Here is a 17,193-nt window from a genome sequence, read left to right on the forward strand (position 1 = left end):
AAAAAATGAAATCTGGTACAAAATCTATGTTTTATAATGAAATTCATAGCTTCAATTTAGAATATAATGCTAAAAACAATATCCAATTTCTAAAATTATCCCGGTGGCCAGTTGATATGACAGAATCAATTGATGTTGTATCAAGCTCATTTGCTTCAAATCCATATCAACTGAAGCATGAACACAAATTCGGTAAATTTGAAAGAAAAAAATTGATTGAATTTTTTTTATAAAAGAAGAACAGTATAATTATAAAAATTCCATATCCATTTCATACACAATTCATCAATAAAACAAATATTGTATTCCCATTATCCTAAGAATCCTATTGATCTGGTAGAAGAATATAATAAAAACCGATGAAATAATTATTAACCTTTAAATTATAAAAACAAGAACTAATAAAATCTCATATCCAAAATTAAGTTAATATTGCTCAAAAAAAGTGTTGATTACCTCCGTATCTTTCGAAATTCGAATTTAAAATGCTCTTGCTAAGTAAGACGATACAATCTAAACATCCTGCTGTGGTGGCTATGCAACGAAGGTGATGGAGTTCTACGATTGTGGTAGTGGCAATGATGGCGTTGATGTTGGTGCTAGTGGCGCTTAGGTTTCTCCGGCTAATCATTATCAGATGAGAACAAATCTGATTGTGATGAGATTCATGGGAATCGTTTGCCATGGAGAAAGAAATTCGTGGGTTTTGATTTGCGTTTAAAGAACTTCATGGGTTCGGAAATGGTTTCGAATTGAAACTCGAATGAAAAGGGGGAAAAAGAATTAATTGGAAGGTGGAGAGAGGAAGTAAATAGAGAAAGAAAAACCTCTGCATTTTATTGGAGAAGGAAAAAAGCATAGAGGATCTAAGAATGAAGACAAGTAAAGATCCATGGAAGAAGAGGAGTTATAGAGAAAATGGAGAAAGAGGCGGTAGAAGCTAATTAAGGGGCACTAGGAAGTTAGGAGAATTAGGTTTTTAATAGTGGGGTGGTTGAAATAAAATATAAACTGACAAATCAAGGGGAACTGTTAACTTAGAACACCGTTCTGTAATGTAAATCCATATTTTATTTTATTTATATTTTAATTATGGTAAAAAATATTTAACTGTTCTTACTTAGGGGCGTTTTATTTGATTCAACTTATAAAGTTGTTCTCTATCATAGGCGTTTCATTTACTTCTAGAGAACGCCTATACAACTTAACAGTTCTGTATCATGAGTTATTTTTTCCACTTTTTGTGGTAGTGTTGCAAATTTGCAGTCGCGTGTGAGTATATGATATCTTGAGTCAACAACTCAATCTTATTTACATCAAACATAGCTTTATCAATATTGGAAGCGGCCCTTAAGTTGGCAGCTCTTACCTTTTTCTGCTTGTCGGCAAATGGTTTTTTTAAGACCATTGACTCTCAGCATGGCCTGCACCCGGTAGAAAGAAAAATGGTTAGCATACAATCGTCAAAGGCAAGAGTTAGAAAATAACTTAAAAAATACCTCTGCCAAATTCGCAAGGATAGCGTGTTAAAGTTCAGGGAGCCGACTCCTTTGATAGAGTCGCGCTGATCAGCAGAGACGGCGGCGAGCATGTGCTTGGCAATCCGCTTAACCCCCTGCACCTGGGGAGCATCTGCACAATCAATACATGGAGAGAGGCTGGCATAGATCCGGCCAAAAGACCGACTGGTTTCAGACTGGGTTAACGAATGGCTGTATATCTTAACCTTACAAGGGTAAGGTAAGGGATCAAAGGCGGAGGTACCTGGGATGATGACCAAATCCTGATCATTCTTGTCCATCCGCTTGTCTGAATGGCCACCTGGAGAGTCGGTGGCCCCAGTTTGAGTTTCATCCTTTGTCTTAGACTCCTTCGCCCGCTTTAAGGCATCCAATACAACCGGCGACTTGCCGCCTATAGAGGGGTTGGACTCAGACTGGCTTGCCGACGACTTGTGAGAAACAGTCTTCCTCCTTTTAGTTGGAGTCTGGCCCTCATCTGGAGCTAGGTGCTTCGGGGGCCTCACCCCAAGTGTTGGTAGCATAGGTGGCTTCACTGATCCTTCCTGAAATAATTGATTTTAAAATAAGAAGTTTGAAAAAAGGCCAATGATAAGAGGACGTATAAAGAAAAGCTTACATGCTCAATCTGTTCTCTCTTGAATACTTGGTTTTTGTGCTTCATTATTTGGCGGTAAGTAGAGGCTTTGATCCTGGTTTTTTGCTCGGTTTAAGCTGAGACATGGCTTCTTCTGCAAAAGGCCGAAGGAAATATTTAAAAAAATGATGAATAATGAAACAATGGCCATGCAAAGACTCAGGCGGCTGCCCACCTCTTCCTTTCTCAGTGCTAAGGCCACAGGCGGCCAAAAAGAAAGGATATGTTAGCCAATTGAATTATGGGATATAACTTTTAGGGGTAATCTCTTTCTTGGTTCCCCCCTTAATAGTTTTCACATCAACTGTAAAATGACCAGGCGTCAAAATCTGGTCCCAGCCTTCATCAGACACAGGCGGGAGAATAGCTTTTTGACTAAGGAGATAAGGATTTTGGTTCCACGAGTCTAGTTCCGGATGGTATAAGGGGAAGAGATAATGTAAAATTTGTTTCTCCAATCCTTCCATTTGTTCTCTTTCCCTAAAGTCATCATGTAACCTTAGTTACATGACAAGGTGAACCATCCAGGGCCAGCTAATGTAGGAGCCTTGCTAAGGTAATGCGTATAGGTGAAGGCCTCAAAGCTATGCTCAACATCCTGCATCCTGCAGGCGGCTACGAATCCTAGAATATTAACCCAAGAATTGGGTGCTAACATCCATATCCCCAAGCGATACCTGTCTAGGATCCTTTCAATTGTCGTATCTAGCGGAAACCTAAGGCCCGTCTGTATTGTAGTCGCATAGCACCCAAAGCACCTATTCCTAAAGCTCTGGTCAAGCGGCCAGACGACCGAATCGTCAAGAGTCAGAATGTTTATCTTATAGCGGGCACCCATGACATAGGTGTTGCGAAAATCATCCAAGTTTTTCCGCATGAGTCTCTGGGTAAACGCGGATATATGGGTGAAGTAAGCTGTAAATATTTCTTGAAGAGAGGAAGAAGTTTCTTTCTGGCCTCGCTCAATAGAGGCGGCCTCGTATTCAGAGCCTTCTTCAGCATTCACAGGAGGATCTCCCTCATTCCTGAGGCCGCCTGAGCCAGCATCCGATAGAGACGAATCCTCTCCAGAGCCGGATGCCTCTTCGCTGGAAGCATTTTCTGAATCACTCAGAATCGAGTAAGTCGGCATCATTGGGACGTCCGATGGGTAATAAGAAACCTCGCTTCTGGGCACCATGATTGGACCCTCGTCCTCTTCATCACTAGGCGGCTGGGCTATCCTTTTTGATCTAGCTATAGTTTCCTTCACAGACACAGAAGGATTCGTTGGCGAGAGCAGTTTAGGACAAGCGGTACCCCTAATTCTAGATTTAGCCGTCCTAGGTGACCGGCTGACAGCGACCCTAGGTCGTGCCGTGTGTGTTTGTGATACCATTTTCAAAAAAGAAAAGAAGCAAACACAGGCGAACTGAAAGGAAATTGAAAAAAGAGCAGGCGGTTACCTGAAAGAGGTAGTGTTGAAGTTGAAAAGCCGACTGGGTTAGGCGACAAATGGCAAGCGGCAGACGAAAGAGTTGTTCTCAAAGAAAAGTCAAAGATTCTCTGAGATTCTCTCAAGACCTTTTTTCGTAAATGAGCGAAAATGAGAAGGGAAAAGTTTCTATTTATAGAGGGGTAACTTCAGGGGCATCCTGGTAAATTCCCTAAAAGGTGAACAGTAATTCCGGTTCCACCACTGTGTGAGAGACGCGTGTCACAGATGCCACGTGGCTAGCCACGTCACATCTGTGAGAGGCAAATGTTTTAGGTAAAATTACCCCGCCACGTGGTCCAATGAGAATAGAATACGTGTCCATCTTATATTGGCCTAAATTGGGCCACTTACGAAATGACTCGTGGAATCCACTGTCATCTAAAGGAATGACGGCTTTCCAAGGCCCAATTCCCAAAAAGCTGCCAAAAGCGCGACAACCCACTAACTCTAGGTCAAATTACCTAGGTAAGGGCACTCTTATCAAGAACGACCCTATAAATAGGGAGATTTCCCCCATTTGTGGGACAGATTGAATTTATTACAAAATTACTGACATTCTCTTACATCAGAGAAATCTCCTGATCTCGAAATCCAAGAAAGATCTCACCTTTATCTTTTTTCTAACTTTTTACTCACCCCTACATGTTCTAACTTGATTGTCGGAGACAGAGCTCCATCCTCCCGGAGTCTCCGTTGTGTTGCACGTACAGGCGATCCCCAACAAGTCTTTGAGTGGTAGCTCTCCCGAGGGACAAAAACACCCATAACAGAAATAGACTAACAATTTGAGATGCTAAAGCAAAAGGAAAATGAAGGGTTCACTTCTTTCTTTAATAAGAGATTGTTAATTGCATTCAAATGATCAACCGAGTACACCGTTTCTCTCTCACCATCTTGCCAATCTCTAAAATACTTCACAACATCCTCAATGATGTCCACCACTTCTTCTTCAGTCCTATTCATGATGGGACCACCAGCTCCTCCATCTAGGCATGACTTGCCTTGGGGACTTAGGCCTCCATAGAAGATTAGATAATGACCTAGTTTACCCCTCGTCAAAATGGCGTCGTTGCCGGGGAATGACATTGGTGCTTTGTTATAGTTGTTGAGTCTATTTCATTATATAAAAACAACAAAAAGATTTTCCTCTTTAAGGCTACACTTGTAGCCGTGCTACTAAAAATTTAATTTGAGTTGTATGCATAGAGCACGTGGTCGTTCTCTTTTGCCATTTGATCCGGAGGTCGAGAGGACTATCACAAGGCTAAGGGTTGCTAGGAGATCTTTTTGCTCTAGCATTTCAAGTGAAGAAGAACCGCAACAAGTGGAACAAGCAAGAACGGGAGAGAATTTGAGTGTAACATTGAAAGAATTGGGGATTCCCAGTGCATATAGATTTGAGAGTGGAATTGCTCCACCTACAACATCGGCAAATGATTTTGAAATTAGGCCAGCTATGATCACTTTGATAAAAGGCGATAATTTAGTGGAGCCATGCATGAGAGCCCGCGAAATCATCTCAAGGAGTTTGGAAAGTATTGCAATTCTACCAAGGTGAATGAAGTTTCCCAAGAATCCATCCGCCTGAAGCTCTTTCCCTTTTCTCTCATTGGGTGTGCTTTGGAATGGCTAGACAAGGAGGTTAAGCCGAATTCTCTAACAACATGGGACGAGGTTACAAAGGAATTTCTAACTCGTTTCTATCCACAAAAGAAAATGGCGGAGGCAAGTGCTTTGATTCAAGGTTTCAAACAAAAGCCAAGTGAGAGCCTCTATGAAGCATGGGAGAGGTATAAAGAGTATCAAAGGGAGTGTCCTCACCACCGGACTCCAACCTATCAAATTATTCAAATATTCTATGGAGGCCTAAGTCCCAAGGCAAGTCATGCCTAGATGGAGGAGCCGGTGGTCCCATCATGAATAGGACTGAAGAAGAAGTGGTGGACATCATTGAGGATGTTGTGAAGTATTTTAGAGATTGGCAAGATGTTGAGAGAGAAACGGTGTACTCGGTTAATCATTTGAATGTAATTAACAATCTCTCTTCACAAATGGCAAACTTGGGGAAGGAAGTAAGTGCAGTCAAGGAAAAATTAGAGAGTTCTTCTTCCCAAGCTTCAAGTCTTCCCTCCCAATTTAAGGGAAGAGGTAATCCTTCTAACTCTCATCCCCCTCTTTAATTTCTTCTAGTAACATGCCTAGTGGTTGTTTGTTTTGTGATGTGTGTGGTTAATATGATCATGATTCTAGTAATTGCCCTCATGCTTTTCTGCAGAGTAATAATGATTTTGACAATAATGAGAGTGAACATGTGCACTCTGTATCAAACAATATTAATGTGAAAATATTTGATATCTAAAGGGGTCAATGGAATAGGAATTACCAAAACCGTGGAAATTTTGACAATAATTATAACCAAGGTGGTGGTTATAGGAACCAAGGTTCTCGAGGGAACTATAACAATTAAGGTTATAGTGGCCAAAATCAAAACCAAAATTACGGTAATCAAAACCAAGGTTATGGAAATCATAATCAAGGTGGTGATAACCATAATCAAGGTTATGGTGAAAATCAAAATAAGGGTAGTTGGAACAGTTAAGAGAGAGGCAATTTTTAAGGTAATGCTCAAAGAGGCCCTCTACCCGGATTTGCTCCAAAGACTAAAGTTGATAATTCCTATTCACAATCCTCTTCTTCTATGACTAATTTGGAGGAAATCATTGAAAATTAAACAAAGTTGTTGAGAACTTACATGGCCGTAAGTGACAAGAAATTCAATGAAGTGATGAATCATAATAAGATGCTTGAAAACCAAATATCTCAACTTGCTAATTCTTTGAAAGACAATGCTAGTCCTTCTTCGTTACCTTCCCAAAGCTTAGATCCAAAAGACCCGTGAATGCTATTGTTACAAGGAGTGGTAAGGTTCTTGAGGAGTATTTGCCTTGAAAGAGTGGAACTAAGGAGGGTCTTAAGGAGGTCTTGGTAGAGGATGAGAGAAACGATGAATCTTTGAGTGAGGTTTTGATTGAGACACCTAGAGAGGTGAGAGTGGAAAAAGATATTGTGAAACCCAAGCTTCCATATCCACAAAAATTCATGAGACATAAGTTGGATAAACAATTTGTAAGATTTATTGACATGTTTAAGCAACTTCATCTTTCTCTACCTTTTACCGAAGTTGTTACCCAAATGCCTAATTTTGCAAAATTTCTCAAAGACATTTTGAGTGGTAGAAGGTCTTGTGATGTGGTGGAGACGGTCAACTTGACCGAGAATTGTAGTGCAATAATAATGAACAAGATGCCACCCAAGTTGAAAGATCCCGGAAACTTCTCTATCCCTTGTGCCATTAACAAGATGAAAATTAATAATGCCTTATGTGACTTAGGAGCTAGTGTCAGGTTAATTTCATTTTCGGTTTATCAAAGACTTGAGTTAGGTGAACTTATGCCTTCTAAGATTACCTTGCAATTGGTCAATAGGTCAATTAAGATTCCCAAGGGGAAGGTTGAGGATGTTCCTTTGTGAGTAGGGAAGTTTGTAATTCCGGTAAATTTTGTGGTGCTTGAAATGGATGAAGATGCTACTATTCCCATTATTCTTGGTAGACTTTTTCTTGCTACCTCAGGTGCTATGATTGATGTTAAGAGTGCAAAGATTTCACTCAAGGTAGGAGAAGAGGTTATTGAATTTGACTTGAATGAGAGCATGAAATATCCATGTTCATCTTTAGAAAATTGCATGTTGATCGATTCTCTTGATCTTGTTGTATCTTCCATGCATGAGAACTTGCTCACTTCTAACGATCCTCTTGAGAATATCTTGTTGAATAAGGATAAGGTAGGTGCTCCTATCAAGGAAGTGACATTATTTGAAGATTTGCTTAATGGAAGCATTGAGGAAGTGGATGAGCATATATGCATGAATATCTCAAGCCAAGAAGCTTTGTAAGCCGCAACTTCGAAGGAAGGTGAAGGTGTATCAATTGTTGAGGTCAAACCTTTTCCATCACACTTTAGCATCAAGGGATCAAGATGGAGTGGTCCTAATTCGGTCAAGGGTGGTTTTAATTTCTAAATATTTTTGTGGAAGTCTCAATGAAAGATTTTCTTTCTCCGTTCAAGGCTAAAGGCAATCGTCTAATGAAGTATTTTGACAATGCTGTTTTTTGGTTTGGCGGACTCATTGTTTCTCTGCCAACCACCTTAATTGGTAGAGGACGTCGAGCTAACGACGTTAACCAAAAGCGCTACCCGGGAAGCAACCCGATTTTCTAACCGTTTTCTTTGATCTAATATTTTTTTTTTTATTTCCTCCTTTGAGAAATTTTCTCATATCTCTCTATCTTTGTTTGTTCTTTTGATTTTAGGTACCATGGGATTTTAATTGGAGAAAATTTCCAACAATTTTTGTCCTAATTCAAGACTTCGTGAGGTTTGGTTATGCTTAGAGGAAGGGGGTTGTCGAGGTAATATGGTCTCGTGTTTGCATTCCCATCGATTTATATTCATGTTCGAACATATTTTGGATTCTTTCTTATAAAATTTTTGAGTCCTTGATCATGACATTTGGTAGGGACGATGAGAATGCAAACACAAACACGCTTTTTAGGGGGTATTTCTCTTTTTAGTGCCATCCCGAGAAGTGTGGGGTGCGCGCCCACCAAGCTGCACGCACTCGCACACCCGCGGGCTCGAATACCTGTGCAGCGAAAATGCCAAAATCCGACCAGGAACTTCTCGTGGGCTGGTCGTAGTTTACCTGCTGGCACGGCATTATCAGGAGCGGGCGCGGCACTGCTGGAAGCCCTATAACCCCAAAACGCACCTTCTCTTTCAATTCTTTCATTTTTCCCTCCTAAAACCCTATACCCTCTCTTGCAATACCAAGCCTACTTCACTTATTTTGCTATCATTTCAACATCAATTTCAATTACCAAAATCAAAATTTTCAAATCTAAAACACAAAATAAATTTTTAGATTTCTTTCCCCAATTCAAGCAAGAAAAAAATTGTGTCTTTTTCAAAATTTTGAATATTTGTGTTAAGGTTTGGAGGTTGTTTTTGGGAATCTTATTTGTTCATAGATCTACATTATGAGCATTTTTCAAGCATTTCAAGACTTCATTGAAGTATGGTTTCTTATTGTCTATTCATCATCTTCATCTTTGATTTAAGCTTGAACCTTTATGCTTTCATGGTGGAACTCTATGGTTAATACTTTTCAGTTAAAATTTATGTTGAATGATATCATTAGATGTAGAATTGAAGTTTCCTCATGATAAATGTGTGAACTTTGATTGAATTCTTGAATAATAATTGTTGGCTACTTTCTCTTTCATGGGTTTTTCCTTATATTAGTTTCATATATTTGATGATTCAATGATTGGGATTTATTTTTCAAATTGACTCATGATCTGGTTTCTTATGTTCAAGTTTGCCTTAAATCCATGTTTATTTGCTTAATATTCATGATGTTATCAATGACATTGCTCATTTGTTACCATTTCTTGCTTCTATTGTGAAATATTTCCATTTTGTGCTTGTTGCTGAACAACTACTTATGCTTAGTCTTGATACTTTGTAGATGGCCATACTTTGTCATAAGAAGCGGCTAGAGCTAGTTCAAGCAAGCCAAGGTATATTGTCCCGCCTCTACCATAGGTTGAGGAAAATTATGGTATTAAGTTTTCAAAGGAATCTAATTGGGAATGCTTCAAACGTCTTTCAAAGAGAAAGCTTACGCCAATGCGTTTCTATGATCAAACGACAACAAAATTTCTAGTGATTGACGAGGATTTTCGCCTCCTTGCGGAAGGCCTTGATCTTTTGGACTTCTTGGATTTGAATGCCCGTACCTATGCTAGGGTGAATTATGAATTCATTTCTTCTCTCGAGGTTGTCCATGAACCGGGTGCAAATTACTCAAAGATTTTGACTTTCCTACTCTTCACCAATGATCACTCTTTGACGGATGCTCAACTATGTTCATATTTCAATTTTCCTTAGGCCGAGGATCCGGATCATTGTATTTCTCCGGATCATAGTAGAATGGCAAGTGAGCATGGATATGATGAGCAACGTTGGTGGAGGAGTATCTCAGAAGAAGGAAAGTATGACCCTCAAACTTCAAAATCCGCTTCAATGATTCATCCGGCTATGCGATATTTCAACCGAATCCTCACTTACGCCCTTTGCTCCAAGAACTCTTTGGGAGCTATTTCTTGCGAGGAGCTCTATTGGTTGTGGATAGCCTACCAAAATGACTTTAAGATCGAGTCGGTGGATTTAACGGAGCGTTTGAACTCTCGATTCTTGAATATTCATGATGGAGTCTGCCTTTAGGGATGCGTCCAATTGGGTGGAATTATTTCTATCCTAACCCTTTGCATCAATGAGAATGACAAGGCTATGCTAGATGAGCTTCCACAGATTATTGATCCTAGAGAAAAGTCCCCCTCACATTTCTTAAACATCTCCGCTCTAGTGAATCAAAAATTTCTTGATCGAACGAGGAAGGAAGATGTTTTTATTTGGAAGGTCTCTCGGTATAGGAATGGTTTTCCATCCCTTGCAAAGAGGCAACTACTTCTCCCGAGGAGAGAGATTCTTTGTCATGGAGGGCCCCTATATGAGATGTTCATCCCTCTATCCGACGAAGGACAAATTGTACAAGAGATCGTTCAACTAAATGCATGATCATTGATTGCTCATTCCCATTCCCCGTTTGAACCGGGAGGTACATCAATTCCCTCCCCCTCTTCCACTCCTTCTATTTTCGATATGTCAACATTTCATGCCAAGCTTTATTCTATTGCTAACATGTTGTACTTCATGCCTTCTTTGCAACCCCCTTCCCTTGGTTATGATTACCATATGTATCGATTATATGATTTGCATGTTTCTACGGGTTAGATAGATCCTTACGTCAACTATCTGTACCTCCTGGTCCAACAAGGACCTATCCCTCAATGGGAGCCTTTTATCCTAATGTGGGTCCTAGACTTTGTTATCCTTATTGGGAGGGCCCCCATATTCACCCTAGTTCTATCATAGGCACTAAACTGGGAACTTACGACTATGTAAACATGAGCAAAAAGACAAAAAAAAAAAAAAAAAAAAAAGAAAAAAACAGTAAAAATGAGAAAATCTCAAAAATAATTTGATGTAATTCCTCTTCCCTTTTCAAGCATCGAGGACAATGCTTCCTTTTAGCTTTGGGGAGAAGCATTTATGCTTTTTGTATATGTACTTGTGGATATAACTTTGAATAAGCTTGGGGGTGTTAGTTTGTTTTTGTTTGGTGATTTCTTGATTGTGGTTCTAAGAAAGGGCCAGTTATTTTCTTAACTTTTAGGGAAACCACCAAATTTTAAAATTTTAGCCTACCCCTAACCTTTTACCCTTACGTTACAACCTTTGGGAAAGTGCTTTCGACCTAGTGGTTGAGTCATATACCAAGGGAGGGAATTATGAGTTAAGTCCTAAGGAAAAGGGATGCAAGGTCAAGATGTCGGCAAACCCTAAAAATTCTACTCATTTTTCGGTTCCTTCGAGGAACCATAGGGACACTCACTTAGGGAAAATTTGAAACCATAGGAGAACGCGACTAGATTGGTTGGAATGAAAGTGGATTGCGCCTCATTAGTTCTCTCCGCTTAGCATACCTTATGTTTCAATCAACCGCGTATATCTTAAAGCATGCATAGTCATTCCTTATAGAAAAGTGTTCATGCATTTGCATTTGACTATTTGTGAAAGTCCTTGTAAAGAGCTATTTGTTTGAACTTTTTTTTTCCTTTTTTTTTAAATGAATTTGCCTCAATTTTCTTTTAAAGAGTTGTGGGTCAAGCAGTTAGGAAACCCTTACGAGACCTCACTCGTCCTTTTAGGCGACTTTGGGGTTTAAAGGGCTTATTGTAGCTAAAAACAACTGTGATTCCTACATTAGTGAGTCTTAGTGTATATTCTTCTTTTCACTTTATCTTTTCTTAAAAAGCCATCCTTATTCCTTATTAGCTTTTGTTTTGCTCGAGACGAGCAAAAGACTAGCTTGGGGGAATTTGATGAGTGTCATTTATGGCACTCACAGGGTAGTGTTTTAGGATTTTTTATTATGCTGTTCATGATTTTCTTTTACCATTTTGATCATTTCTCCTCTAGTTTTTCTATTTCTTCTTTTCTCGTGTTTTTCTTTCCTTTAGGTACATTTCTTCGTGTTTTCCTTTTATATTGCTCTTTTTCTCTTCTATTTTATCTCCTTGGTTTCTCTTGTAGGTGCCTAAAGACTTAGCTTTGCAAAGGATTCAAGAGGAGCAAAAAAATCCAAGTAAAGGAGTTTCAAGTCTCATGGAGAGGGCTTGGAGAGGACTCTACTCTTTTTCTCAGAGTCGCGGGCGCGGGACCCATGGACCGCGGGCGCGGGTTTTGGTGCACTTTTTTGGGGATTTATGGCAGCAACTCTCCGCGGATCTCCCATGGGCGTGGAGATGTTGGAGAGGGCGCTTCAGATCAGAGAGACCGCGACCCCTTGCTTGTATTGGAACAGGGCATTTTGCCGCGCCGTGTTCTGCGGGCGCAGGCTACAGCACTTGAGGGCGCGGGTTTTTCCCAGACTGCCCGGGGAGGTAGTTATGGGTTCCGCACACATTTCTCCGCGCCCGCAGGGTTTTCGAGGAGAGGGCGCGGGTAATCAGCTTTTGTTCTTTGCTTATATAAACTCTTGTAAATCCTTTTGAAGAAGAACTTTTAGATAATATTTCATTTGCTTAGTTTTTAGAGAGAAAAACTAGAGATAAGTTAGAGGGAAAGTTGATAATGTAATCTTTGAATTTGAATTGTAATTCAGCATTGTTTCTTTAATCAAGTTTTTGATTCTTCATCAATATCGATAAATGTTAGTAAGATTTCTTTCCTTTGAATTTACTTGAATTGCAATTTACTTTAATGGTTGAACGTTTGGTTTGGATTTTGATTTAGTTTGAGAATTTGTTGATTGATTGTATTTCCTTTTGATTTAGCTTGAGATGAATATGTTTGAGATTGAATTTGTTCTAGTTTTAGATTTCACCATGATTAGTGAGTAGATTAGTTGCTAGGGAGAAGGGGAAAAATACTTGATTGATGATTATTGTTAGTTGATGATCCTTGATTGATTGATGGATTGTTGAAATTTAATTGGTTGACATATTTGTGCATGTGATTAATTAGACTAGAATTGATTAACCTATAAGATTAATCTATATTGCATTCCAAATTACAATGACACGAACAACTGATTTGGGAATCGCTCTAATTAATTGAATTTGATTGTGATTCTTCTTGTTAATCATTCATAGTGAACCTTAGTTTTGTTTATAGGAGATAACCCTTGAATTCTTTTGACTGCGATTTATGTTTGTCCTTTGCAACATTTATGTCAATCGGGTCATCTATCAACTATCTTGATTGTTAAACTTGCATGTCGAACCTATATCCCTAGTGTTTAGTACTTTGATTGAATTAATTATTCTTGTTATCCTAGCTACCATTCTCAACCTTTAATAATTCTTCAAAATAGCTTAACGTTAGACTATAACATTGTTTTGATTCATTCATTTGGGTTCGACCCTTAACTTGCTCTATACTCGTAGAAGGTTTGTTAAGTGTTTACAATATAGTTTGACCAAGGGAAGATTAGATAACGACCTAGTTTACCCCTTGTCACTTGGGGGAGTTTGATGTGTCTAATTTATATAGTATTTTAGCCCCATCCCTTGGTCATAATTAGTAGTGTTTTTGGCTCTTTAAAGCCACTTTTATTACTAATTGGTGTTTCTAGTGTTTTCCTAGTTTTGGTTGAGTTTTGTAGAAAATTGCACTTTCGGAGCATTTTCCTGGGTTTTCTTGGAGCAACTACGGACATTGGAGGAGCACGACCATTTTTAAAGCCCAAGGCCGGTTAGAGTCATCAAGCCGGTGATTAAGGGCTCCACTTGTGGAATACGAGCGTTGGACCGAGTATTCAAGACCCTAGGTGGGTATCCGGATTGGGTTAAGAAGTAAGCCCCATCTAAGTTCCAAGCTTCAAGGAGAAGCTGGGCCCGATCGGGTGAGCATTGGCTCGATCGGGCGCAGCTGCTCAAAATGATGTGCGACGAACAAGGCGGGCTCGATCGGGCGGCCCTTCGCCCGATCGCGCGCGTGTTTCTGAGGAGGCATATTCGGCGTTGTTTTAATTTCTAATTAGGAGTAATTTTAGATTATTGTTTAAGTACAATTTTAATGCTTTTTCTTAATACCTATTCTCTTAGACTTTCTCTCTCTACTTAGATTATTTCTCTCCCTAGTTCTCTCTTTCTTACAACTCACTCTTGTTCTTGACTCAACTCTTTAATTCCGATTACTTTGGTAACGATTTCTTATATTATTAATTTCAACAATTTTATTACTTTGTTTCTTCATGACTTGTTTAATTGATTTTCTTAGTTTAGTTTTAATTACGTCCGAGAAGTTTAATTATAGGGTTTATGGGGATCCATTATTAATATGAAGGGATAATTTGTTATGGTTGATTATTAATATTGCATGATAATTTCTTATTGAATTGTTTTAATTCTTTACAATTGGATTATGAATCGAACAGATATGATTTGATTGTAAAAGCATATCAATATTGTAATTAATGGCTATTTCCAATAGGAACTTAGATCTAATAAATTGCGAGAGCTTGTTAGATCCATGTTGGTTAATAAATTGCAAGAGCCTATTAATCATGATATTTCTGCAATGTTTATTATTGATGGTTATGCTTTATCCAGGAATATTAATTATTGGTGAACCTGTGACCCTAGGCCTTCTTATTATTGATTTTCTCCCTAAACTTGATGTTCGTAGTTAGTTCCCTTTTTATAATAACAAATTGGTTACTTGATAATCTAGATTATTTTAATTAATTAGGAATAGAAAGACTTGTTTCCCTATGGATTCGACCCTACTTCCCTCTCTACATTAGTTAGAGGACTTAGGTAATTCTTTTGATTAAGTGTTACGACTTTAGCCTGTCAGCAGCAATGTATATGCATCGTGTCACGACAGTGGCACCGTGACACGGTGCCCAGGAAAAGTTCCTATTAGCTTTTTTTTGGTCTTCTGTGCGTATTTATGTGGTCCTTATGTCTTGTTTTGTGTCATGTCTAGCTGTACGGTTATAACACGCGTCCATAACCTCACCTAATCACTCATAAGTCAAGTCCATAAACTTTTCGAGTCATGCACCATGTAATTTATAACCGTACTTTAGGAAGGTCTTATGTCATTTTTGTTTTTTTAAGAAATGTGTCGGATGGTATCTTTCCATACATACTTTTACTTTTATTTTCTAAAAATACTTTCCGAAAAATGTCTTGCCTTTTCTTTTTCCAAATGGTTCAAGGTTGAGTCTAGTCATTACAGGTGCATTTGTTTTTTATAATGAGACACTTGGTCGAGAAGCAGAGGTAGATTGTTATGATTCGAGTCACTACCTCAACAACCACTTAAACATAAGAGAAATACAAGAAAACCATCACAATCATCTCCATATAATTCATCTTCGTCTCCTGTTCATTTTAAATTCATTCTAATGGCTACTTTGGAAGACATCGAGAACATCAACAAGTCCATTGAGGCACTCAGTTCCATGATGCAAACCCTCACTACCAAGGTCTCCATGGATTAGAATAATGTCATTGTGGCCGCAATGGACAAAATAAAGGAACAAGTGGGTAAGATTTATGAGGCTCTATGGAGCAATCTACTACTTCTCTAACTGTCAAGGATAAGCTCCATGAAAAGTTTTCCATCGCGGACATTTCCAAGTTTAAACCCACTAATTACCCAATGTTCCACTTACAGGCTTTTTCTGCAACAATGGATCTCAAACGATTATATGTAGCACACTTCCCTACTGTGTTCCCTCTTTCCTTAGAGCATGCCTGTGAACAGTGGTTTTATTCTATAGATTCCTATCATACTGCGACTTGGGAGGATGTTACTGAAAACTTCATGAGTCATTACAAGTGTAACATCCAAGCCAAGAGTTCTGAACGTGAACTCTCCATTGTCATATAGAAAAAGAATGAAGGCTTCACTACCTATCTAAATAGGTGTAGAGAAACAACTGCACTTTTGGTGAATTCTTCCAAAGAGAAGGAGATGTTTCGGCTCTTTATTCAGAATCTAACTCATAAATACAAGCAGCATTTGAAATTTATGACTTTGAACACTTTTGAAGCTGTGTATGATATTGGGATCAACATTTAAGACGAGTTCATAAAGACTGCAAGTAGCAATAATAACAATAACACTTGGAAAAAACAAGAAGAACGACAATCCTTCTTCTTCGTCTTCCACGGCAAACAATGATACCCATTACATCAACCTCAATGATGTGTTGTCTCTCAATGCTCCTACTCAGAAATTCCAAAGGAAAAAGAGGGATCTGTTTGGTTTTGGAAAGTCCGACTTTCTGCGGAAACAAAACCTGATCCCATGACCCGCTCACAATTAATATAACTAATAAGCATGATTAACATGATAAGGAGAAAGATAATATTAATCTTGATGCGCGCTTTTCACTCTTTACGAACTTTTACTTCGAAAGATTTGTGTCGCGTAAGTGCGTAGACCTCCAACGGAAATCCACCCGCAACACGACCCGTTCGGTCTCTACTCGGAGTTTAGCCAAGCTTGACTAAAAATAAACTTACTAGAGTTTTTATGAAGTTAAAGGTTTCTATCTTTTGGAGATGCCTTATTGAGTTCAACTCACTTGAATAATCCCAACTAATAAGGTTGGTATTTATAGGAAAAGGCAATGAAAAATTATAATCATCTTTCCTTGTGGGAGAAATGATATGGTGAGAAAAGTAAGCTATTAATTTAATTCCAAATTAAATTAAATTAGTTATGCAATAGTCAAATTACAAGTGTCAACATGTGGGAGGGAATAGGAAAGAACAACAAACTCTCCCCTCTGTGAGCAAGCAAGCCCAACAACTCCATGTGAACGGCATTCTTCTAGCCATGGGCCTCAAGGCATGCTGCGGTGGCGCCTTGTCCTTTGGTTGGGCCTGCCTCGCAAGCCAATCTCGCTGCTGGTGCTTGCGGCATTGCAAGATGGTGTTGCTGGTTAGCAGGCGCACACAAGTGTGCTAGGCCAGTAGCCTTGCCACACGCAATGGCACGCTAGCATGTCACTCTTTCTTTACGCTTTAGGCCAGCGCTGCTAGCTAGCATTCTCGGCCAGCTTGGCCAGCCAGCACACATGCGTGGCTATTGGGCTTGCGGCAAAGGATAGCATACGACTAGCACCCTTGCCAGCCTGACGCGCCTAGCCTTAGCTTGGCTAGGCCACTGCGAGGCTAGGTCTTTGCACATAGACGCTCAGTTTCGACGCTCTTATCTCAGAATCAGACGCCTTTGTTCATAATACGTGAGTGAATCATTCATTATTTTTGGAATAATTCGTCACTATGGATCACTAGTTTGCTTGGGTTTGACACGAAAGGTTCAGTCAAGATTTAGCTGTAATATTAA

The 17,193-nt window shown here is 39.2% G+C and overlaps 1 protein-coding gene across 1 annotated transcript; it reads left to right on the plus strand.

Annotated features, from left to right (window-relative positions):
• Nucleotides 1-5,550: 5,550 nt before the first annotated feature.
• LOC110701027 lies at nucleotides 5,551-7,165 on the plus strand. The gene is made up of 3 exons (XM_021878612.1): nucleotides 5,551-5,706; nucleotides 5,910-5,972; nucleotides 6,587-7,165. Exons 1-3 carry the CDS (start codon nucleotides 5,551-5,553, stop codon nucleotides 7,163-7,165), a joined length of 798 nt encoding a protein of 265 aa, XP_021734304.1.
• Nucleotides 7,166-17,193: the final 10,028 nt, after the last annotated feature.

Source organism: Chenopodium quinoa, unplaced genomic scaffold (assembly GCF_001683475.1).
Source record: "Chenopodium quinoa cultivar QQ74 unplaced genomic scaffold, ASM168347v1, whole genome shotgun sequence".
Taxonomy (NCBI): domain Eukaryota; kingdom Viridiplantae; phylum Streptophyta; class Magnoliopsida; order Caryophyllales; family Amaranthaceae; genus Chenopodium; species Chenopodium quinoa.

Coding starts and splice junctions, on each gene's coding strand:
- LOC110701027 (XM_021878612.1), top strand. CDS start 5,551: ATGAATAGGACTGAAGAAGAAGTGGTGGACATCATTGAGGATGTTGTG. Junction 5,707..5,909: donor TGGCAAACTTGGGGAAGGAA/GTAAGTGCAGTC, acceptor GCTTTTCTGCAG/AGTAATAATGATTTTGACAA. Junction 5,973..6,586: donor CTGTATCAAACAATATTAAT/GTGAAAATATTT, acceptor TTGCCTTGAAAG/AGTGGAACTAAGGAGGGTCT.